Here is a 25,551-nt window from a genome sequence, read left to right on the forward strand (position 1 = left end):
CACGGGAGCGAGATCCATTGGTGGGTACTGAGTGGGTCTGCTAAGAGGGGATCCGCGTGCTAGGGAAGGGCAAAGACCATGGAAAAGTCTGACGGGGACTCCACTTCAAATCAATTCAAATTTTATTGGTCACATACACGTGTTTAGCAGATGTTTTTGCGGGTGTAGCGAAATGCTTGTGTTTCTAGCTCCGACAATGCAGTAATATGTAACAGTAATATCTAACAATTTCACAACCTATACCCAATACACACAAATCTAAGTAAAGAAATGGAATTAAGAATATATAAATATATGGACGAGCAGTGTCAGAGCGGCATAGACTAAGACACAGTGGAATAGAATACATTATATACATATGAGATGAGTAATGCAGAATATGTAAACATTATTAAAGTGACTAGCATTCTACTTATTCAAGTTATTACTTGCTTTGGACTTTTACCAGAGGAATCTATTCAGCTGTTTCATGGTTTATCTGGTGTTATTAGGTTGAGAGCAGATACTTTGACATGCAGTCGTATACTTCAATACCGTACACCGAAGTCAAGGGAGCGATCATCTTCACTGAGTTCAGGGAAACGTTTGGGTCACTGCAGTTGTCTCTGTGATAGACAAGTCATTGCTGGTACGGTGCGTGCTACATTGATTTATTCAGTTCTGTATCAGTTCAATTTAGGCATGTTTGGTGTTTGTGTTTTTAAAACGTACAACGTATTACACATTGTATGATCCTTCACAATGAATGTGTTTGGTCACTACAGCTTCTGTCCGATGTCCGAAGGTTGAAGCATTCTGCAGTTGACATTCAAGTGAACTCAATGTCCCTGATCAGAGGAATTCAGAGACCATTCAATGCTAAATAAGAAGTGTTGTGTCTGTCACTGTTCCAGAGGGGTAGGGGAGTGGTGTTGCTTAGCAGTCTAGTCCCACTTGGAACTAGGCCAGAGAGATGTATAGTACTGTACTTGCTGGACACACAAGTACAGAAAACAGTGACATCTGTTGAAAATACTACACCCAGGGACATCCCTGGAAAAACGGCTTTATTAGAAGTAGGATTATGCTTTGACTTTGAAGGATTGTTCACTTATTGACACGAGACTTTGAAGAAGGGTTCAAATTGAACCGTTCAATTAAATCAGGTCAGTATTACCATGGTCAAATAAAATCACACAATGGTTCTGGGTAGCTGTAAAATCATTACATTTCCAGGTAGACAGGTCCGTTTCCTATGCTCTGCTCAGCATCAGTTTATTGAAAATCATTTGTCCCTTGCTGTACTCGGGCCAAACTGAGGGTACATTTTCACTGCCGCAGGATTGAGAGAAGGGCATGGCGTCGGGAGAGTATTGGCACCCGTCACCTCAGACAATGGCATGAGTGTTTAGTTGACCTGTCTAGACAGCGTTGTGGGGGAGCAAGTTTCAGTTCTCTGTTCTGATGAGTGATTATCTGCATTCAGCATCAATTGTGGATGAAATAACCCACCTGGAGGCCTACAAAAAGGATATACAAATGTATATTGCCAAATGTATTGAGTTGTGCAACCAGGTTGTCGATAGAAGTAAAAAAAAGACATCCCTCCTTATTGGTTTTGACAAGGGCTCTGGGTCACCGTCAGTCAGTGTGTTACAGCTTGCCATTACTGAGACAGATGTTTTAACATAAATTGTACTCCTGTCCTCTGTTTATTAACATTAGACAATTAAGACAAATAAATAAAGGAAACATAAAATGACAGAAGAGACTTTTGCTTTGTTATTTCTATGACCTCACCTTTTTTTTTAGCACAGCATCCACCCATATATTGTGGACATTTCAAACAATACAAGCTCTGATCGCTCAACACTCCACGTTTTTGATGAATTCATTTATCGCTTCATTTTCATTGAAGTACTACAATTGATGACAATGGAAATGATCAGTCGACTGTAGATAACCATTCACATGTATTTATCTGAACGGTTCAGTCTTTCTGTCCACCTCTCCAGATAGCTGAGCAGTTACCCTGGATTTCGCTGACACGCCCGCGCCTGAGTTCCACCTGAGAGGATGGACGCGCTGGAGTCAGAGCTGACTTGCCCAATCTGCCTCGAGCTCTTTGAGGACCCACTGCTCCTGCCCTGTGCCCACAGCCTGTGCTTCGGCTGCGCCCATCGCATCCTGGTATCCCACTGCGCCTCCAACGAGCCCGTCCAGTCCATCGGAGCCTTCCAGTGCCCCACCTGCCGCTATGTCATCTCTCTCAGTCCGCAGCGTGGCCTAGAAGGACTGAAACGCAACGTCACCCTCCAGAACATCATCGACCGCGTCCAGAGGGCCGCCTCCTCCGGCCCCCTGGCCCTGCTGCCTCACAGCGGGCCCAACTCCCCTAGCGAGGACGCCGGGCGATTCGCCCTGGCCCTGGTCCCCGCCTCCACCGCCATGACCAGCCCCGGGACGCCGCCCAGCCACGTGCAGTGCCAGTTCTGCGAGCAGGACCCGCCGCAGAACGCTGTCAAGACGTGCGTGACATGCGAGGTGTCATACTGTGACGAGTGCCTGCGTGCCACGCACCCCAATAAGAAGCCCTTCACGGGCCACCGTCTGATTGAGCCCATGCCGGACTGCCACCTGCGGGGGCTGCAGTGCCTGGAGCACGAGGAGGAGAAAGTGAACATGTATTGCGTCACCGACGAACAGCTCATCTGCTCGCTGTGCAAACTGGTGGGAAGACACCGAGACCACCAGGTGGCGGCCTTGAGCGACCGCTTCGAGAAACTCAAGGTAAGGGATGACTTTTTGAATGTATGCATGAACCTGGTCGCTATGCTCTGCTGGTGGACATGTTGTTTCGAGGAGGGGCGGCATCAGAACTGCTGTGGATAATGTGTGTGACGGTGTAAAGAATGAAAAGGGAGAAGTGAGGAGCTGTGGAAAGCTGTGTGTGAAGTTGAAAAGAGTGAGAAAGTGAGATGCCCGATTGTGCACTCGCCATCGTAGGTGTGACATTGTAAGTGTAATGTTGTGGTGAAGAAATACAGCAACTATATTTTGTTTTGAGTGCACTATAATCTTCACTAACTATGTAGCCTAGATTTCCAACCAAAATTATGTTATCATCTTTTTGTTTCATCATTAGAGGAGCGCCCTAATCATACAATTAGTACAAGTACTGCACCGCCCCAAAATGCCAAGAGGGTCTCTCTGCATCTCTCCTGTGCAGGCAGTGTGAAAGTAGGGGTTCATTAGTGATGAGGAAGAGTGCTGCATCCAGAAGGTTGAGGTTAAACAGTGGTAATCGCTCCGTTTGGTGGGGGTTGGTTTAATTGAGTGTGACTGGTAGGTCGTGTTAAAGGCTGTTAGGGAGGGCCCACTGGGAGATGGCCTGTTATTACCCCCTCTCTCAGGGGGGAGCTGAAGCACACTCGGGGGGGGGGGGGGGGGGCTGTCGGATGGGGGCCTGCTGCCATGTGAAGAAGGGTGTCTGTTAGGGCATGGTGGTCCCCAGAAGTGTGGTGTTTGATTGAGGTGTCCTATATGGATTCTGCAGGACAAATGAAGACCAGAGTTTAATTTGTGATAAGGCCGTGTGTGATCACTGATTTTCAGTTTGGCATCTTTTGCACTCTGGTCCATCTCTCCTGTGTATGTTAAGCGGTCTAGAAAAGTGTTCTGATTACAGAAGCAACACATGGAGTCCAAATGTAACTATTATCAATGCTTCATTTGTAAATCGGGAGGTTCTGAAACAGAATGTGAGCGCGAGAGGGGGGTGACCTGTGGGGCTCTGAGGTACAAGAATACATGATAAAAAAACAGCTTTATAGTAAAGCATTGCATGCATATCATTGTATTTGCCTGAGTGGCACAGAGCAGTAGAGTAGAGGCACTTGCAGAAGTTGCACAAATGGCGACGTTATTTGTTGCCTATGGTCTGGCAAAAATGTGTCCTAAAAGCCTTTCATGCAACTCTACGTCATTTTAAGTGACGGGTGACTTTAACAGAATCATTTTTAATACCGCACAAATTATAGAAATGACAGGCTACTTTGACACTGACAAAACCGATAATCTGAGATCAATAAAAAAGACCTTGTCTTGAATCCATCAATAGCCTAGGCCTAGGTGTGTGGAGATGCACAAAGGCTGCATTTATACAGGCAGCCCAATTCTATCTTTTTATCTATCTTTTTTTTCTGGAAAAGATCTGATGTGATTGGTCGAAAGACCAATTAGTGGAAAAAAATATCAGAATTGGGCTGCCTGTCTAAACAATGCCATTTTGTACAGTATGAGGAAGAATTAAAATCCTGAAAAAGCTTTCCAGTTTTACTGACTCACTCACCAGTCATGGTCAATGCGCTGGTGTCAACAGCCTCTCTCTCTCTATTGTTTTACTTTGTAAAACAATGCTGTTCACTGAACAGGCCTATTTGGAAGTTGATCAAATATTTTGGTACCCTACATACATATTAGAGTCTTCTCTTTTCAGCAGTAACCATTTGCTTTCCAACCTACGTTTTCCTGCGATTGTATTTGAAATATTGCGAAAGGTCTGTTTAGCTATTCACTGGCAGATTTGCCACACATTCCCGAGGCAAATCCTTGTGTTTAGGCTACAAACAATCCACACATATGTTATTTATTTTAAATAAGCTATTGATCCTCTGTGGCTCAATTATAGACGTATTCCTGGTGTAGTATTCTGAATTATTTCATTTATTTCAGAACGGACAGACAGCAGCAATTCTATAATTTAGTGCAACGCTGGAGAGGTGATAGTTGCAGGCTCGTGTCTATCAGAGCAAGAGAGAGACGGAGAGAGATCATAGAAAATTAATATCATTCTAGTTCTGTGAGTGATTCAAGAGCACTTCTCTCTTTTCACAGCAAAGGCCACCAGGCTACAATATTGCGCGAACCATAAACCCGGGCCGGGTTTACCTTTCACATGACCTTTTTTTTTGTTATGGGCAGATCTCTTTTATTTGATGTTTATATTGTAAACAGTGTAAATAATGTTTCATGCCAGGAGCGGTGGGCTACCGGATCCTTGCAAAACTTAAAGGTGCCGGATACTATTCCGGCAGGATCTGGGCCAAATTAAACACTGGACTATCATGTTCAGTGTGAATTGCAAACAGTGAGAGAAAAAATGTCATGCCAGGAGAGGTAGGCTACCGGATCCTTGCAAAACTGAGAGGTGTTGGATCCTATTCCCGGAAAGATCCAGCTCAAATGAAGCACTGGCTATTTTTGTTTTTCAGAGAGATGAACCATTGATGGAGCATTTGTTCTTCTACACTACAGTGTCTTTCTGCCTCACTTCCATATTATGTGTGCGTTATTACATGGATCTTCTGCACTTAAAAGGCATTGCACATTGCACAAATGAGCATACCAGAGGATACACAATCATGTAAGAATGCAAGGGCCGGTCCTTACCATTCTGCTGCCCCTAGGTGAGTCCAAAAAATGCTGCCCCCCTCAAAACTAGAATGGGTACCTGGGTGCATGATTACAGACTTGCACTGGGGCTTTGGGGTTCTTGGTTATAAAATGGAGATAATTCCTGATGCAGTGACAACGCAATACCACATGTGCACTGCATTTGCAAAATAAACACATTTCTACCTACTGTAGAGGAAGAACATGCTGATCTTTGTCCAGTGAAGTGTATCTTTTTTTGGGGGGGTAATATTCTCAGTGTTGCGAACCCTTTACATGTTCCTACATGACTCCAGTATCAATTAAGAAACAGAATACAAACATTTGCTTCCGTTTGGAGCCGAATGATCGCAACCCAGGATTGGCTTACGATGGGTTAATACTCTCACTCTGCGACAGACCTGCATCGAAAGGCCTTGTGCTATAGTCTAATCTCTCTCACTTCACCTTTTGAAGGATTTAAAGATTCGTAGAGTCATGAAAACACTCCTGTAAGGGTAGGCGAAGCTCAAATGTAGGTCACTTCTACCAGAACCCTTTGCACCACACCATGTAAAATTCATGCAGTATTGATTTGACCTTTAATTACTCATGAAAGAAAACATTAAGGATCATTAAACATGTACTCATATTAGGCGGAGCTACCGAACGATTGAAGGGAAATGACTGTCCTATGATTGCAGTATTTTCAGTGGTGGCAGTGGGCCTCTGTGAAGGGGCTAGGTCATTGTGGTTACACCCTTTCCTTTTGGGAGATAAAATTACCATTTCACGGAAACGTACAGAGAGAGGAAATGGTTCAAAATAGCATCAGAGGTCCATGGATCTGGGTCATAGAGGAAGCTCTGATCTAACAATGCAGAATCATGATAAACTTGTTGTAGCTAAGTAAAGACCTTTGACTGTCCTCTGCCTTCCTCCCCTCCCCAATGGCACAGCTCCTGGCTTGGTCATAACTCTTCACTTTACTCAGCCCAACTACAACATCTTCCCCCATGCCCTGGAGTAATTGAGTCATACTGTTACACGGTCATGACCCTTTGCCTGCAGCCTTGCCTCTGATCTATGACTGTCCATGCAGATGACTTTGTGTCTCAAGGGTCTAGGCCAAGGGACGGACCACAGACAACACAAGCATTGACTGTTTCTGAAGTGTTATCATGTACAGTACGTTATGCAGCATTATGGCTTGCATTTTGCACAACTGGCAGAGTAGTGACAGAAACGTTACGTTTATCACGAACACTGCAAATAGATGGTAAATAGTGATATAAATGATTTTGTATCCATCATTTGATGTCAACAAAACGGATGGCACAAAATCACATGGAATTAATGCAGATGTACTTCATGTATGGATCCTGCAACTTTCCCACATGGTGTGCACATGAAGGCATGGATTCCATTAAGTGAGAGTAAATAACTCAAAGCTGCTTGCCTTTCTCCGTAAACAAAATCACTGAGTTTATATCAGACAGAAACGGCTTGGGAAAATGAAACAGGAGAAATGGAGAACTGATGGAGATGAAGAGAAAGTTGACGCAGATAAAGTGAGGAGAACATAATGGCACACAAACAAACAAATTAACACTGAGACAAGACACACAAGCAAACCGCAAACACATTAAGAATGAAGCAAGATGTGAGAAGTTGATATACAGTACATCAGAGAATTTGATACACAGTCTATAGCTGTTTCAACATGATGTATCCTCTGCTCAACAACCAACGAGATCTTATGGTCTCACTTCAGTATTCAACGTTTGCACAGGGGGGACAAACGTCAAAAACTCGATAGCTGCGTTTAGGCATTAATTCCGACTGGTTAAAGTAAGGGTTAAGATTTGGGATAGGGTTAAACCCTGTGAGACCCAAGCATAGGCCTCTTACTACGGTTCAGGGTTATTTAATTTTTTTACAGAAAAGTTGAAAAAATTCACCATTGGGCATCAATGGTAGGAAGCATTTGTGTTAAGAAAACCGTAAAATTATATAAAAACCACATAAAAATATATCAAAAGCATCGACGTGCTGGCACATGTTCTGGTGGGTCCTGGGGGTGTGATCTTTGACCCTCTGTAACTTTCTCACGCATCATTACTGATGATTAATTCAGGATGACCCGTAATCATGTTAGCATCCACATTAATGTAGAATTGTTTAGAAACATGTTCTATTCTCATTTACAATATAAGTGACTCCAAAATGACACAAAACATGAATTACCATTTAATTATTTTGGGCATAAAATAATCTGAAACTCAACCAAAAAGAATGGCAAATGCATCCGATACGTTTGTATAGTCACAAGCTTGATGTAGTCATTCCGTGCTAGGAATATGGGAGCAAATACTAAAATTTCGATTACTTTATTTATAAGAATCATTTTGACACCTACCTTTTTGAGTGAAAAAAATACTACTTGTTGAACAAAATCTCTTTCTCTAAGCAATTGGGTTAGTATACAATAATATCATTTCCCTTTTTTTGCATACAGTTTAGCTCAGTATTAATATGATTTATTTCATACAGTCATTATTGCTCACCTTTATCAGGGATGTCAATAATTTCGGGCACAGTACATCTAAAATGCAGTTATTTTGTCTGAAATAGTAAAATGCATCAACGTTTAAACATTTTAAACTAGAACACCCCCTCGTCACACCCTGACCAACTACACCATAGAGAAACAAGGGCTCTCTATGGTCAGGGCGTGACACTATCACTAAATGTGAAGACTGTATATAATCAAATCAAGTATCTAGGTTGAATTATTATGTGATGTTAAACTAATCATGTAAACATTAATTAACTAGGATGTCGGTGCACCACTGGTAAAATTAAGAGTAAGAGTTATAATTTCCCGAATTTAACTCTTCAAATATTTTAATATCTGATCCATTGGTCTTCTATTAATGATTTATTATTATTATCAGTTCTCATTCCAAAAAATTTACAATTCTTGGTTATCTGCACGAACCCTAGTTTCCATAATGAATCAGAAATATACAAATTGGCTTAATTATTTATTTACTAACTAACTAAATAATCACACAGAATGACATAACATTCAAACAGTAGATAGTGGTTACTAACAATGATAGAAAAGTCCTTAGTGGGCTAAGCCTATATGAAGGCTTGGTAGACAAAGGAAAGGGGACTGAGAAAGATCGGGAAAGCCAAAATTAATTCAATACACACAGTAGATAATTGCTAATACTTTGCACATGAACAGCCACTCATTCTGAAAGAAATTGCAATGTTGTTGTCTCTCCGTTGAAAACACTCTATCGTCCTATAGAGTCCATAAGAGTCTCTGGTTACCTTTCCCAGATGTCACAATGTATTTTGTGGTTGTAAGTGGTTAGGATGGACACTTCAGAGTACCATTGGGACATTTTCGGCAGTTGTCAGTATTCTCGTACTAGGTTTATGTGATTTCTAGCTGCAGACTAGTAGTTCGTGCCATCTAGAATTTGCTCCTTCTTCTGTAGTGATCAACAGTCTCAGAGTTTAACCATTTCCAGCAGTGTATTCAAAACTACAGCTGCATGGTCTCCGTGGCTTATAGAATTGTAGCCATTCCAACGTGCGGACGACATCCCGGTATTCTCTGACTTAATGTATATTTTGTAGGACAGTGTTTTATACTCTTGTGAAAGAAGGGGCAGTTCTATGATGCCTAATGTGATGTCTGGGCTCACGGGGGTGTGGCCACTGACTAGTTAATCGTTATATGAAAATCCATACTGTCATTTAGAAGGTTAACATCACATTACATCTTTTCACAAATAGTTTCATGTTTAATCACATATGTTTCACAAAATTTAGATGTATACTTGACAGCTGGGAAATGTACACTACAAATACAGTTATGTGTGTTTCCTGTCCTTCATGAGATCACCAAATGAAACACACTCGTCATGACTGTACTTTAAGTGTCCACGGACCATTCCCACATTCTCAAAAGTAGAAATATTGTTTAGTTCTCCTATTTTGGCAATTAGAAGTTTTGAACTAAGATAAGCTCTTTGATCTGGTAGACTCTCTCCCTTAATAATGCATAGCAGTTTCTACCAGGTATTTATGACCTGGCGTAATGTCAGAAAACTTGTGGTGGGGAGAGTGAGAGAGGGGGTGGAGACACGATATACACCCCCAAAGGGCCACGTCGTGACAATTTTTACAATTTTCTACATTGTAGAATAATAGTGAAGACATTAAAACTATGAAATAACACACACAGAATCCGGCAGGGTAGCCCAGGGGGGTGGCAGGCTAGCCTAGTGGTTAGAGCGGTGGACTAGCAACCAGAAGGTTGGAAGTTCAAATCCCTGAGCTGACAAGGTACAAATCTGTCATTCTGCCCCTGAACAGGCAGTTAACCCACTGTTCCTAGACTGTCATTGAAAATAAGAATTTGTTCTTGACTGACTTGCCTAATTAAATAAAGATAAAATCCTGTCATAACCCAAAAATTGTTAAACAAATTTTTAATGTTTTATTCTTCAAAGTAGCTACCCTTTGCATTGATGACAGCTTTGCACACTCTTGGCATTCTCTCATCCCACTCATCCAAGACCATCTCAATTGGGTTGAGGTCGGGTGATGCAGCACTCCATCACTCTCCCTCTTGATCAAATAGCCCTTACTCCGCCTGGAATTGTGTTTTGGGTCATTGTCCTGTTGAAAAAGAAATGATAGACCTATTAAGTGCAAACCAGATGGGTCGGCGTATCACTGCAGAATGCTGTGGTAGCCATGCTGGTTAAGTGTGCCTTGAATTCTAAATAAATCACAGACAATGTCACCAATAAAGCACCCCCACACCATCACACCTATTCCTCCATGCTTCCCGGTGGGAACCACACATGCAGAGATCATCTGTTCCCCTACTCTGTGTCTCACAAGACATGGCAGTTGGAACCAAACATCTCAAATTTGGACTCATCAGACTAAAGGACAAATTTCCACCCGTCTGATGTCCATTGCTCATGTTTCTTGGCCCAAGCAAGTCTCTTCTTCTTATTGGTGTCCTTTAGTAGTGGTTTCTTTGCAATAATTCAACCATGAAGGCCTGATTTACGAAGTCTCCTCTGAACAGCTAATGTTGAGATGTGTCTGTTACTTGCACTCTGTGAAGCATTTATTTGGGCTGCAATCTGAGGTACAGTTAACTCCAATTAACTTATTCTCTGCAGCAGAGGTAACTCTGGGTCTTCCTTTCCTGTGGCGGTCCTCATGAGCGCCAGTTTCATTATAGTACTTGATGGGTTTTGCGACTGCACTTGCAGAAACTTTAAAAGTTCTTGACATTTTTCTGATCGACTGACTTTCATGTCTTAAAGTAATGAAGTGACTGTTATTTCTCTTTGCTTATTTGAGCTGTTCTTTCCACATTATGGACTTGGTCTTTTACCAAAAAGGGCTATCTTCTGTATACAACCCTACCTTGTCACAACACAACTGATTGGCTCAAAAGCATTACAAAGGAAAGAAATTCCCCAAATTAACTTTTAACAAGGCACACCTGTTAATTGAAATGCATTCCAGGTGACTACCTCATGAAGCTGGTTGAGAGAATGCCATGAGTTTGCAAAGCTGTCATCAAGGCAAGGGTGGCTACTTTGAAGAATCTGAAATATAAAATATATTTTTATTTGTGTATTTTTGGTTAATACATGATTTCATATATGTTATTTCATAGTGTTGATGTGTTCACTATTATTCTACAATGTAGAAAATATAAAAATTAAGAAAAACCCTTGAATGAGTAGGTATTCTAAAACTTTTGACTGGTAGTGTAGGCTTCCAAACTCTGTTTTAGACGATACTGACTTTATGACCAAAATTATTCTATTCACACTTTGTAGTAGGTGTGTCCAAACTTTTGACTGGTACTGTATATATATATATATTTTTTTACATAATCACTACATCTTAGAGAAGACAGCAAAAAATGTCTCAAGTCATGTACTTGCATCATGTACTGCCAACATATGCTTTTGTAGGGGACCATTGTAGGTTTCTAAAGTTTCAGAGGCTACTAATGCCAAGTAATCATACTGACACACAACAAATACTACTAAGAAATAAATATGGTTCTAAGGAAATGCATATAGTGTTTGACATGACATTTTTGACATTTGACAGTTTGACATTTTTTAGTTTAGGACCTGTATAAGATGCAATATAGGTAGCGTTGCATTTTTGCAACTGTGGTTCTCAAAGGGATAAAACAGAAAAAAAACGTAATGGTTAAAATTAGGCATTCATTCCGACTGTTTGGAATAGGGATAAAACATAAAAAATATGAAAGAGTGCATAGCACTGGGATTGAAACCTTGGCGCCGTAGCTTGTGTTTCAATCCCTTCCTCTATCCTAATCCACAACGCCCTATCAAGCCGCGAGCCTACTAGATGGTAACAGGTGCTCACATTACCCCTAGTGGATGGCATCGAAGGCATCACCCGACATCCTGGGAATCTGGACAAACGTTGAATACTGAAGTGGATCTGGTGTGACCTGGCTGCAACAACAGCGCTATAGGGTGTTGTGATGTGTGATGACCCGGTGGACATTTTTCAGGGCATCAGACTGCTTGTTCAGGGACACCCAGACACAGTGAGCAGGAAAACAACATCCCACCTGCTATGTGAAAGAGACAATTGTGTGGCAACGGTATAGGATAATCGGTCTACTCCCATGACATCACTGCCTGAGGCTAACTATGTCTAACACCACTGCATGTCAGTCGATACCACACACAGGGAGTTAAAACAGGGATAAAACATGTTTCTTGTTGTTATTCCGAACAGGAACCTGTTGCTCAGAGACCTTTGGTATTGTGTTGTGTAATATTGGGGAATGGGCACTGACATGATATGACATGTAGTTCTTGGGGGCCATTGTCTGCTAGCTTTTGTTCTTTTTTTCAAATCAGTGTCTGACCAGCGAATCCAGGTATACGCTTGCATGTATTTAAATGCCAGGCAAAGCACGAAAACCAGTCTAGTTGCCCTGATGTAGAGGATGCAGAAGAAGTTATGTCACATGCCATGTTTTATCAGTGACCTTGTTTACAGTGTAAATGTACAGGACCTGACGCACCATAGAAATGATTCATTTATTTTACTCAGGGGTGTGAAGTGTTGGCCTCCTAGGACTCACGCATCTTTCGTGGGATGCTCACTTCAGAGTATGGGAAAAGGAGAAAAGGGAAAAGTCGTGATTCTAGTACTCCTGAGTCACACCGTTCATAAAGGCAAACAACGGAGTAGAAATTGACATCCAAAAGGTTCATACTTACAAATGTATAACAATTTTGGTATTTACAAGCCACACATGCATTATAGGTTGACTTTTGCATTAAGATAAAAACAGCCTTGCCTGTCCTCAGCCCTCTTTATGCTGTGATCGTATCACATAAATCGTTTTTTTTTTTTAGATGCCCTTGGTGTTTCCTCCCATATAGATATTATCAGATATTGAATAGTAAACATTTTTTCCTCATCGTAAAGGGTTCTTACAGGGATCTTAGAAGGTCAAGTAGCAAGAAGCCATTAAAAGTGTGGTGAGTGGTAGCTTTCTTTTGAGTAGATACAGATGCTGAAGGAATGACATTAGAATCTATTTCCTTTGTAGAACTCCCTGCAACTGCCTTCAATGTCATCTGGCCACACTCAGGAGTAGCCCACTTTTTTTTTTTTAGAACTGTATTTAAATCTCAAAAGTTTCCATATACCCTTCCACTAATGACCAGGGATTTCTCCCAGTTTGAGTTGTTGACTACACAAATGTGGCTAGTGATATTTTGCAATGAAGAGAACTAGTGTATTTGGTAAATGGATACAGTAGGCTGTCATTTCATATACTACATTATCTCCTGCTGAGAGAACATTCAAAAAGAAGCTGACTATAAGGATTCACGTATTCCGTCCGCTTTATTGGCATTTTGGTTTTAAAAACAAACCATTTGAAATATCTATGAATAGGACAATTGCATTGAGTTTGAGTTCAACCATGTGCCTCCTGCTTACTGTGAGTCTTTCCTTTAACCATCAAAGACCGTTCTTTACTCCATACAGCCAAAGGTCTTTCAACAGAGGTCTTATCTACGTGATTTGTTTCTCGGTGTGTCTTATTTACTCAACATGTTTTCAGACAACAGGCTTGGATCACCCCAACGTTATCGTACATGATTCACCGTACAACAGTTTCAAGATATGTAACAGATGCTTCTTTCACATTTCCTCTGACACTCTGATTTATTCTGACCTCTTACTAGGTGAAGAAGAAGAAAATGCTTGATAAATATCCTCAACCTAGAGCGTGTCCACTTTAAACTCAGTGAATTGAGAATATTGGCTATAAATACATGGGATCAAGAGTAATTTCTCCTGACCCGAATACAAATTTACAACAGGGACATTTCAATTAATCTTCTCTGGACCGTGGGGGACAAATTCCATTGTATTAGCGTCAATTTCAATCGGACATTAGATTGAACATGCTGAGGAGACCATAATGGAGGGAGTCACATGGGGCATACTGTTTGACCCCTTAGTTTGGTTTCCAGTGATACCTATTCAATATGTCCAATCAAGCAAGAAGACACGCTAGTAGTCCTTGTAGTATTGCTGTTCTCCTACATGGGTTCAGTTATTTTTACACCCCCGTTGATCATGCCATCCCCTATGGTCCTTAATGTGTTTTTGTTTTTGTATGTCATCATCGTATTAAGGCCATCCATTAGACTGGTAAACCCCCCCAACCGTATTCTTCTGCCTGGCTCGTCTGTAGTTTACGTTGTTTACCCATGGGGCAACTCCATTTAATCCCTACTGAACATCACATTGTGGCTTAATATGGTCGGTTGGGCAATAATATGATAGATTGTTGAAATAAAGAAGACAGGCAGGCAGAATAGGAAGGGGGAAAGGGGGAAAAAAACGTCAGGAAGAACAGCTCGCATAAAGACTCTTTGATAGGTAGATGGGCTGTCAGAGGAGCTTTTGATGCTTCATTTGCCGGTCGGGGGGGTTTATGCATGAGTTTTTTTCCGGAGTGGCTCAGGCTCTGGCTAAGGCTCTGCCAGTAGTGTTTGGCTGTGAGTCCTGCTCGGAGACTGAGTGCCCGGGATGAGGCGGTATCGGGACGAGGGACAGGGGCAGCGCCCGGAGGTTAGTGTCCAAATTGTCCAAAAGCAAGTGTGACAACCGTGGATGAGATTTTGGAAGGGGAAGAGGGGAGGTGAAGGAGGAGGAGAGGAAGGAAGAGGGGTAGGAGGAGGAGGAAGCTTCTCTGTTTTGGCTTCATGATTTTGCTCACTCTAAAACAGAAATGTAGGACCTCTGACACCTTTTGATCAGCTTGGTTTTGTGTTTATTTTCTCTTGAAAGTATGGTAGGTTGCTTTTCAGGCTTGCTCATAAGACAAACAAGGACAATAATTGTTGTTTTCTCTTCTGTCTTCAATAGTAATTTTCTCTCTCTTTTTCAGCAAGCGTTGGATTCCAACCTGAGTCATTTGGTCAAGAGGAACAATGAGTTGGAGGGGTTGATGGGAAAGTTGATCCAAACCTGTCAACATGTAGAGGTGAGCGCTCTATGCCACTGACCATGCTATTAGGGGCATGCTGTATTTAGTTAGTCTAGTGCATGTGATGCATGCCCAATTCACTGTATGCTGTTCACCTCAGAGAAAACAACAAACTTTGTTCATTTTTGTATTGGTGTCAAATTTAAAATGAGAATTATGATTTTCCTGACATGCTTATGCCCATGTTGTCCTGTCATCTTGAAGTAGTTTATGTGGCCACAGATGCTCCTGTCTCCGCTTGAGTTTGCTCATCTGAATTTGCATATAGAATCTTGTTCTACAATTTCAAAATGCACAATGTTTTCCTGATATGTAGGCTACTAATCATTGAGTTGTCAAGCAACACATTATAAAAATGTATTATATTATATACGTGTCCAATTTAAATATGCACATGTACAATACAATGAGATTATACTGATGTATCTATAGAGTCAAACGATTGGTTGTGCCACTTCTTTAATGGTTCTTCTGGATTAAGCCTTTCTGACCATAGCCACTTGTTCTTGGTCTGTGATGATTCAAATTAGAAGTGCCTGAGGGAAAGAGTCACAGCCCCATGGTGGAAGAGTGGGCTAGGATATGACATGTCCTGAATCTTTATCTTTATACTCAGAGATCGTATTATGTTTCCATGGCCACTGTCACCAGTACACTAAAACGTTTAAGGACAGGCCGCAGGTCCACTTTGGTCATTTCATTTAGCCTTTTAAAAATCCACAAACCTGGTCCTTTAAAAACGGATGTATTTAAATAATGCATCAGAGAAAAAGAGGGGAAATATCTGACCTCGTTTTCATGGTGGATGTAGGTCGGAACGAATGTGTACATGGTTTTTAAACACACTTCCACCCATTAAATAATGAGTGTGTAGGCTAACTCTTGAGTGTTTCTGTGTTTTTGTATGTGTGTGTGTGTGTGTGTGTGTGTGTGTGAGTGTGTGTGTATGTGCAGCTTGTGCTCAGTGAATCAACTTTGCAAAAGTAATTTGCGTGAATAATTGAGGAATGTGGAATGACTTGCATAATCATTGTGCAACTCATGAAACAACTTCATTAAATCTGTAGATTGTAATTTGCTATATCCACCCCAAGGATTACAGTTAGCGTTATTTTTAGTATAGTCATCATCACTGTGCCTAAATGTGCAAGGGAGTGGAAAGACCCCCTTTCTCAGCACTTAACGAGAGTACACAGGACGCGTGTGTACTTTTTGGAGATTGCTAAATATTTTAAAGCCTTCTAAAGAAAATCAGCCTCTCTTCCAACTTCTGTTAAAGGTTTGAGCTCTTTTGATGTGCAAATTCCCCAGAAACGCATTTACTTCGGGTTAAATGAATCACTTATGCTCCTGCCAAAGACTCTGTCATGTCCGTCACACACCCTCTTGCCACGGCAAAAGGCTGAACCCACAGTGTGTCAGCCACGTGTACTCATGACGCTGTCATGGCAACATGGCCACAGAGGGGGGAGATAGAGTGAGGGAAAAAAGTTAACCCACTGTCCCTAGGCCATCATTGAAATTGAGAATTTGTTCTTAACTGACTTGCCCAGTTAAATTATTATTATTATTTTTTTAAAGGCAGCTGGGATCATAGTCACCAAGAAAATAATTGGTAACACACTATGCCGTGAAGGACTGAAATCCTGCAGCGCTCGCAAGGTCCCCCTGCTCAAGAAAGCACATATACATGCCCGTCTGAAGTTTGCCAATGAACATCTGAATGATTCAGAGGACACCTGGGTGAAAGTGTTGTGGTCAGATGAGACCAAAATGGAGCTCTTTGGCATCAAATCAACTCGCCGTGTTTGGAGGAGGAGGAATGCTGCCTATGACTCCAAGAACACCATCCCCACCGTCAAACATGGAGATAGAAACATTATGCTTTCGGGGTGTTTTTCTGCTAAGGGGACAGGACAACTTTACCGCATCAAAGGGATGATGGACGGGGCCATGTACCGTCAAATCTTGGTTGAGAACCTCCTTCCCTCAACCAGGACATTGAAAATGGGTCGTGGATGGGTAATTTATTGATTGCTTCTGTGGACAGGTGTTTTTTATACAGGTAACAAACTCCCTTTAAGAGTGTGCTCCTAATCTCAGCTCGTTACCTGTATAAAAGACACATGGGAGCCAGAAATCTTTCTGATTGAGAGGGGGTCAAATACTTATTTCCCTCATTAAAATGCAAATCAATTTATAACATTTTTGACATGCGTTTTTCTGGATTTTTGTTGTTGTTATTTCTGTATCTCACTGTTCAAATTAACCTACCATTAAAACTATAGACTGATCATTTCTTTGTCACTGGGCAAACGTACAAAATCAGCAGGGGATAAAATAATTTTTTCCCTCACGGTAGTGGCTCTCACCCAGGATCTCCTCTAAACCCTGTGAACGTACAGTAGAGAAACCCACTCACAAGGCGAAGGAACCTAATTACTGGCGTTGGAAAGACAGATCTGTGTGCTTTTCAATGAGTCCCTTTCATATCATAAACAGCCTGTCCACACCAGGGAGTGACCGTAACACACCTCGTTGGCTTGGCAACGCTCAAACAATCCCCTCTTTCACGACTCCCCTCTCTGCTTTTCGCTTCGCTTCGGTTGAAACTTGTCCAGGTGGTGAAATCTGTGTTTCACCAGGACATAACAACTGGCACCAAAGAGGCATCTATTTCAAAGGCCTGTGGCAAGTAAAGTGGATCTGAGTGTGCATGCACTCAACAATCACAAAGCTTCAAGATCTGTAGACTGATCCAAATTCTACATAGAATTGAGCACTGTTAGACTCAGCAAAACACAGGTGCAGGCATTCCCTATCTTCTGTAGTAGCCAGAAACAAACACAGATTAAGTTACTGTGTTTCAATGTTGATTCATTCACCTGGAGGTTATTATTTACAATGCAAAACCAACTGACATCTGAATTATCATTAGTTGAACTATAGCTTTAAATGGATACTGCAAGATTCTGACAATTAATGTTTTTCAACTTTTTTCTAAATCATTGCCCTGAGACAGTTCGGACGTTTTGATAATTACAAACCGTCAATGGGATACCGTGAGATTCGTCTTTTGACAAAGCCAGCGTCAGATGAACTTGTGGCTACCATTTTTATATCTGCATGCAGTATGAAAGAAGTTAGAGGTAGTTTTGCAAGCCAATGTTGAACCACTGCTAACTAGCGTTAGCGCAAACCATACGCTAGCGTTCCAGTAGACTTCCAGTCATTGTGCTGCCGCTAGTTATCGTTGGCACTTGAACCTACCTCGAACTTTCTTCACAATGCACACAGACATAAAAATGGTATCCATGAGTTCGTCTAACTCTGGGTAAGTAGAACAATAAATGGTTTGTAACTACAGTTTACTTAAGGCTGTGAATTATCAGACAGATGAATTATGTTTCATTTGTGTTTTTCAGGTCAATGCATCGCGGCAGGAGGGAAAGCTGATGGAAGAATGCGACCTCCTGATTGACATCATCCAGCAAAGGAGACAGATCATTGGGACCAAAATCAAGGAGGGGAAGGTATAAGTTCCAGGAGTGGCCATGGGTCTGAAAGGGGAATCCCATCCAACACACACACACAATCCTCTGCACTTTCTCTGAACTGCAGTCTGAACTGTACGGCCTGGGAGGGAATGTAATAGTAAAACAACAGAAGGGTAAATGTCTCTCGCCTTCTGTTCGGGGTCTGCATTGGATCTGTTGGAAAGTCCACCGTCTGTTCACTCTCAATCTGTTCATTTATGATGCAAAGTGAACATTTGAACAAGGTCACCAGGGGAATTGCCCCATGCTTAATTATCAAAATGTCCGACCTACAGGGCATGTCTCAATTATTTTTACTGACTGGCTGAGTTGGAATTCGCTCAAAGCTAACTATTTGTAGTCAGAGAGGAAATGAAAAGGACTTCACACTTTGTGTTACTTTTACTTGCTTCAGTTCCCTTGCTGTATTTCTGTTGGCGTTGGAATTACCAAAGCAGTCCAGGGTTAGTCAGAAACCAGGTTCCTGCAGTTTAAAGGGCGGGACTTCCTTCCTTCCTGGTCTCGTGTCAGGACTTGAGTCAGGAGCGGGGCATTAAAGTAGAAGTACCAATATCAGGGGCCAAAGAGGCAGTTTAGCTCTGGCCTTTCGGCTGGAAATGAAAACCTGCCTAAATGGAAATCCTTTATGGTGGTCGGTTGCCGCTGAGACGATAGAGAGACAATTTGGTATTTTTCCCTGCTCCTATTCCTCTGGTATTGTCCAGATATAGGATGCGGGAGACAAGTTGTTTCATATAAATACCAGAAAATTGCAACAGAAATATACACATACGAATGAAACCAAAGATTAGTTGTTTAGTGAGAGTGGGTCAGAACATGTTGATGAGGGTAGTGTGTCTGACCTAAATACAACATCCAACCAACCACATTTCACAGGCCTCAATCACTCTCTCTAAACCTCTCATTAGGTTAAGAGAAAGCAACAAGCAAAAAACATCTGGATACGTTCCCAAACGCCCCATCTGGGCTAAATCTCTACCATCCCTGACGTGGGATTCAGTTAATCACCATCGACCCATTCTAACCCACCTCTGTCCTATCTGCTCTATAGGCAGTCCGGATCAGGAAGCTAGCCCAGCAAATCTCCAACTGTAAGCAGTGCATCGAAAGGTCCTCTGCTCTCATCACCCAGGCCGACCAGACCTTGAAGGAGACGGACCACGCCCGCTTCCTCCAGACCGCCAAGAGTATCACCGAAAGGTGAGCCAGGCCAGCAAGGAGAGTGTGGTAGAAATTCACTACGAACACTGACTAACCATTGGCCATTGGCCATTCACGGTCAATCCAATGTGCAACGTAGTGGGATAGTTGTGAACTAAACCCTCTGCGATATGTGTTTGCGTTAGGGTTTCCATGGCGACCGCCTCCTCTCAGGTCCTGATTCCAGAGATCAACCTGACAGACACATTTGACACGTTCGCTCTGGACTTCACCAAGGAGAAGAAGCTGCTGGAGAGCCTGGACTACCTCACAGGTATAGAGTACAATCAGCTCTGGTTACTAGTAGTGGTGGGCGCCAAAAGGGATAGTTCAATACAATGTATAAATATTTTGATATACTGTAAATTTGTTGCCTATATCATGGTATTGGTATATATCATCATGGTATATATCACTCATCCCAAGATGGCATAGCAGTTCAGACGTATTTTTGTCCTCGTCCTGTCGTGTATATAAATATATATAACTTTTTTTTCACATACATTTTTAATTTTCCAAAAACTCATCTTCAGAACACTCTCCTGCAATCCGCAATCCGCTATAAAAAAGTATTATTTACCTCAGATCTGTAATCCTCCGAGAGGCTAGCCAGAAATTAGCCAGAAGCTAACCGGGAGCTAGCCAGAAGCTGGTCCAGAAGCTACTCTGAAGCTGGTTCAGAAGCTAGTTAGCTTATTTACTGGCTAATCGTTAGTACTCAGTTAACCACGGTTTGTGGTCATCGGCTGTCCTTTGGCTCGAGAATCTATCGCCAGTTTTGTACGGCGCGGTGCAGCGCAGCGCGGCTCGGAACGGAACATACCAGATTTCGGCCGCTAGCTGCTATCCGTGTGACTATCGGCTTTCGTTGATTCCGGAGCTAACATCAATTGTTCCGGAGCTAGCCAGCTGAAGAGTTCCATCAATCACTCCTGGGCTACAGTCACCTATCCGGACCTGTTTTGCTGCCTACGCGGAGCCCCACCGGGCCTTCACAGTTGGACTGCCGACGTTGTCTACCCGAGGGAATTGTCCGGCTGGCTCCTCCGGCGCAACGTTGCCTGGGCGCCCATCTGCGGCCTGCTAGCCGTTGGCTATTTTATCGGCTGCTATCTGAATAGACAATCGGACAATTTTTATTTAATTTTATTTTTATTTATTTATTTATTTTTCTTCTTGGGCCTCTATAACTATATCTATTATTTTTATTTTTGTTGTTGTTGTGTGATTTGGATTAATCCCCTCTACCACACGGAAACCCACTAATCTACTGACGGAACGCAAGAGTTGGCTAATAACAGACCTCCATTCTATGCTAGCTTGCTCCTATGCTAGCTTGCTACCGATTTAGCTGTCTAAATCGCCGTGACCCCCAACCAACCTCTCCACTCACTGGACCCTTTTGATCACTCGACTGAGCATGCCTCTCCTTAATGTCAATATTCCTTGTCCATTGCTCTTCTGGTTAGTGTTTATTGGCTTATTTCACTGTAGAGCCTCTAGTCCTGCTCATTATACCTTATCCAACCTATTAGTTCCACCACCCACACATGCAATGACATCTCCTGGTTTCAATGATGTTTCTAGAGACAATATCTCTCTCTTCATCACTCAATACCTAGGTTTGCCTCCACTGTATTCACATCCTATCTTACCTTTGTCTGAACATTATACCTTGATGCTATTTTATCGCCCCCAGAAACCTCCTTTTACTCTCTGTTCCAGATGTTCTAAACGACCAATTCTTATTGCTTTTAGCCGCACCCTTATTCTACTCCTACTCTGTTCCTCTGGCGATGTAGAGGTGAATCCAGGCCCTGCAGTGCCTAGCTCCACTCCTATTCCCCAGGCGCTCTCTTTTGACGACTTCTGTAACCGTAATAGCCTTGGTTTCATGCATGTTAACATTAGAAGCCTCCTCACTAAGTTTGTTCTATTCACTGCTTTAGCACACTCTGCCAACCCGGACGTTCTAGCTGTGTCTGAATCCTGGCTTAGGAAGACCACCAAAAATTCAGACATTTTAATTCCAAACTACAACATTTTCAGACAAGATAGAACTGCCAAAGGGGGCGGTGTTGCAATCTACTGCAAAGATAGCCTGCAGAGTTCTGTCCTACTATCCAGGTCTGTACCCAAACAATTTGAACTTCTACTTTTAAAAATCCACCTCTCTAAAAACAAGTCTCTCACTGTTGCCGCCTGCTATAGACCACCCTCTGCCCCCAGCTGTGCTCTGGACACCATATGTGAACTGATTGCCCCCCATCTATCTTCAGAGCTTGTGCTGCTAGGCGACCTAAACTGGAACATGCTTAACACCCCAGCCATCCTACAATCTAAACTTGATGCCCTCAACCTCACACAAATTATCAATGAACCTACCAGGTACCTCCCCAAAGCCTTAAACACGGGCACCCTCATAGATATCATCCTAACCAACTTGCCCTCTAAATACACCTCTGCTGTTTTCAACCAAGATCTCAGCGATCACTGCCTCATTGCCTGCATCCGTAATGGGTCAGCGGTCAAACGACCTCCACTCATCACTGTAAAACGCTCCCTGAAACACTTCAGCGAGCAGGCCTTTCTAATCGACCTGGCCGGGGTATCCTGGAAGGATATTGATCTCATCCCGTCAGTAGAGGAAGCCTGGATATTTTCAAAAAATGCCTTCCTAACCATCTTAAATAAACATGCCCCATTCAAGAAATTTAGAACCAGGAACAGATATAGCCAGCCCTTGGTTCTCCCCAGACCTGACTGCCCTTAACCAACACAAAAACATCCTATGGCGTTCTACATTAGCATCGAACAGCCCCCGTGATATGCAGCTGTTCAGGGAAGCTAGAAACCATTATACACAGGCAGTTAGAAAAGCCAAGGCTAGCTTTTTCAAGCAGAAATTTGCTTCCTGCAACACTAACTCAAAAAAGTTCTGGGACACTGTAAAGTCCATGGAGAATAAGAACACCTCCTCCCAGCTGTCCACTGCACTGAAGATAGGAAACACTGTCACCACTGATAAATCCACCATAATTGAGAATTTCAATAAGCATTTTTCTACGGCTGGCCATGCTTTCCACCTGGCTACTCCTACCCCGGTCAACAGCACTGCACCCCCCACAACAACTCGCCCAAGCCTTCCCCATTTCTCCTTCTCCCAAATCCAGTCAGCTGATGTTCTGAATGAGCTGCAAAATCTGGACCCCTACAAATCAGCCGGGCTAGACAATCTGGACCCTTTCTTTCTAAAATTATCTGCCAAAATTGTTGCCACCCCTTCAACCTCTCTTTCGTGTCGTCTGAGATTCCCAAAGATTGGAATGCAGCTGCGGTCATCCCCCTCTTCAAAGGGGGTGACACTCTTGACCCAAACTGCTACAGACCTATATCTACCCTACCATGCCTTTCTAAGGTCTTCGAAAGCCAAGTCAACAAACAGATTACCGACCATTTCGAATCTCACCATAACTTCTCTGCTATGCAATCTGGTTTCAGAGCTGGTCATGGATGCACCTCAGCCACGCTCAAGGTCCTAAATGATATCTTAACCGCCATCGATAAGAAACATTACTGTGCAGCCGTATTCATTGACCTGGCCAAGGCTTTCGACTCTGTCAATCACCACATCCTCATCGGCAGACTCGACAGCCTTGGTTTCTCAAATGATTGCCTCGCCTGGTTCACCAACTACTTCTCTGATAGAGTTCAGTGTGTCAAATCGGAGGGTCTGCTGTCCGGACCTCTGGCAGTCTCTATGGGGGTGCCACAGGGTTCAATTCTTGGACCGACTCTCTTCTCTGTATACATCAATGAGGTCGCTCTTGCTGCTGGTGAGTCTCTGATCCACCTCTACGCAGACGACACCATTCTGTATACTTCTGGCCCTTCTTTGGACACTGTGTTAACAACCCTCCAGGCAAGCTTCAATGCCATACAACTCTCCTTCCGTGGCCTCCAATTGCTCTTAAATACAAGTAAAACTAAATGCATGCTCTTCAACCGATCGCTACCTGTACCTACCCTCCTGTCCAACATTACTACTCTGGACGGCTCTGACTTAGAATACTTGGACAACTACAAATACTTAGGTGTCTGGTTAGACTGTAAACTCTCCTTCCAGACCCATATCAAACATCTCCAATCCAAAGTTAAATCTAGAATTGGCTTCCTATTTCGCAACAAAGCATCCTTCACTCATGCTGCCAAACATACCCTTGTAAAAGTGACCATCCTACCAATCCTCGACTTTGGCGATGTCATTTACAAAATAGCCTCCAATACCCTACTCAACAAATTGGATGCAGTCTATCACAGTGCAATCCGTTTTGTCACCAAAGCCCCATATACTACCCACCATTGCGACCTGTACGCTCTCGTTGGCTGGCCCTCGCTTCATACTCGTCGCCAAACCCACTGGCTCCATGTCATCTACAAGACCCTGCTAGGTAAAGTCCCCCCTTATCTCAGCTCGCTGGTCACCATTGCATCTCCCACCTGTAGCACACGCTCCAGCAGGTATATCTCTCTAGTCACCCCCAAAACCAATTCTTTCTTTGGCCGCCTCTCCTTCCAGTTCTCTGCTGCCAATGACTGGAACGAACTACAAAAATCTCTGAAACTGGAAACACTTATCTCCCTCACTAGCTTTAAGCACCAACTGTCAGAGCAGCTCAGAGATTACTGCACCTGTACATAGCCCACCTATAATTTAGCCCAAACAACTACCTCTTTCCCTACAGTATTTTATTTATTTATTTATTTTGCTCCTTTGCACCCCATTATTTTTATTTCTACTTTGCACATTCTCCCATTGCAAATCTACCATTCCAGTGTTTTACTTGCTATATTGTATTTACTTTGCCACCATGGCCTTTTTGCCTTTACCTCCTTATCTCACCTCATTTGCTCACATCGTATATAGACTTGTTTATACTGTATTATTGACTGTATGTTTGTTTTACTCCATGTGTAACTCTGTGTCGTTGTATGTGTCGAACTGCTTTGCTTTATCTTGGCCAGGTCGCAATTGTAAATGAGAACTTGTTCTCAACTTGCCTACCTGGTTAAATAAAGGTGAAATAAAATAAATAAAATAAATTGCTTTATATCATGATATCTACTATATAAAAGCACTGACAATATATGTAGCTATAATCTATTGTTAAGAGCTTGAGTTGGCATCTCTCTCTACAACCATAACCTAAAAATGTGGTCGAATTAACTTTATCCTTACTGTGGTCCAGAGTTCCACATCTACATAATGTCAAAATTGTCTTTGTTTTTGTCAATGTTATTGCATGTTGTTGCAGTACACATATGAATAGGTTTCTATGAGATCGTGGAAGAGGTTGTTGTTAGGTCTTTGCGATGGCAGAGGGCTTCGCTTGAGGGCTGGCTCACTAAGTGAATTAGTCTGAGTCATCGATGTGTACTCACTGGCGGAGGGTGAGAGCGAGAGAGGGTGAGAGCGAGAGAGGGTGAGAGAGGGAGAGAGAAAGGGAGGGAGAGAGATGAGAGAGAGAGATGAGTTGAGAGAAGAGAAATATGTCATCAGCCAAATCACACTGTCAACCTTTGAAATATCATCTGGGATATAAATGATCATTAGCAAACAAAAGCATGGCAATCAATATAAGTCACTAGCCTTCAGTCCTCCTTTAAGAGCCACAGTACCTTGTTTGAGGTCAAACGACATGCTCAAAGGTGAACCGCTGTTATTCCATTGTTATTTATGCCCGAGCATGCATAACATTT

General features: G+C 42.5%; 1 protein-coding gene across 2 annotated transcripts in view; it reads left to right on the forward strand.

The window, feature by feature from the left end:
• Nucleotides 1-25,551, forward strand: part of LOC110527438 (E3 ubiquitin-protein ligase Midline-1) — a 57,909-nt gene that overhangs the window by 26,757 nt on the left and 5,601 nt on the right. For both annotated transcript variants that reach the window (XM_021608707.2, XM_021608705.2), the window contains exons 2-6: nucleotides 1,995-2,769; nucleotides 14,936-15,031; nucleotides 18,460-18,567; nucleotides 19,643-19,791; nucleotides 19,938-20,065. In XM_021608707.2, coding sequence (XP_021464382.2) covers nucleotides 2,056-2,769; nucleotides 14,936-15,031; nucleotides 18,460-18,567; nucleotides 19,643-19,791; nucleotides 19,938-20,065 — 1,195 coding nt within the window. In that variant the 5' untranslated portion in view covers nucleotides 1,995-2,055. The remainder of the gene's footprint in view (nucleotides 1-1,994; nucleotides 2,770-14,935; nucleotides 15,032-18,459; nucleotides 18,568-19,642; nucleotides 19,792-19,937; nucleotides 20,066-25,551) is intronic.

The sequence above is a fragment of the Oncorhynchus mykiss genome, chromosome 7 (genome assembly GCF_013265735.2).
Source record: "Oncorhynchus mykiss isolate Arlee chromosome 7, USDA_OmykA_1.1, whole genome shotgun sequence".
Taxonomy (NCBI): Eukaryota; Metazoa; Chordata; class Actinopteri; order Salmoniformes; family Salmonidae; genus Oncorhynchus; species Oncorhynchus mykiss.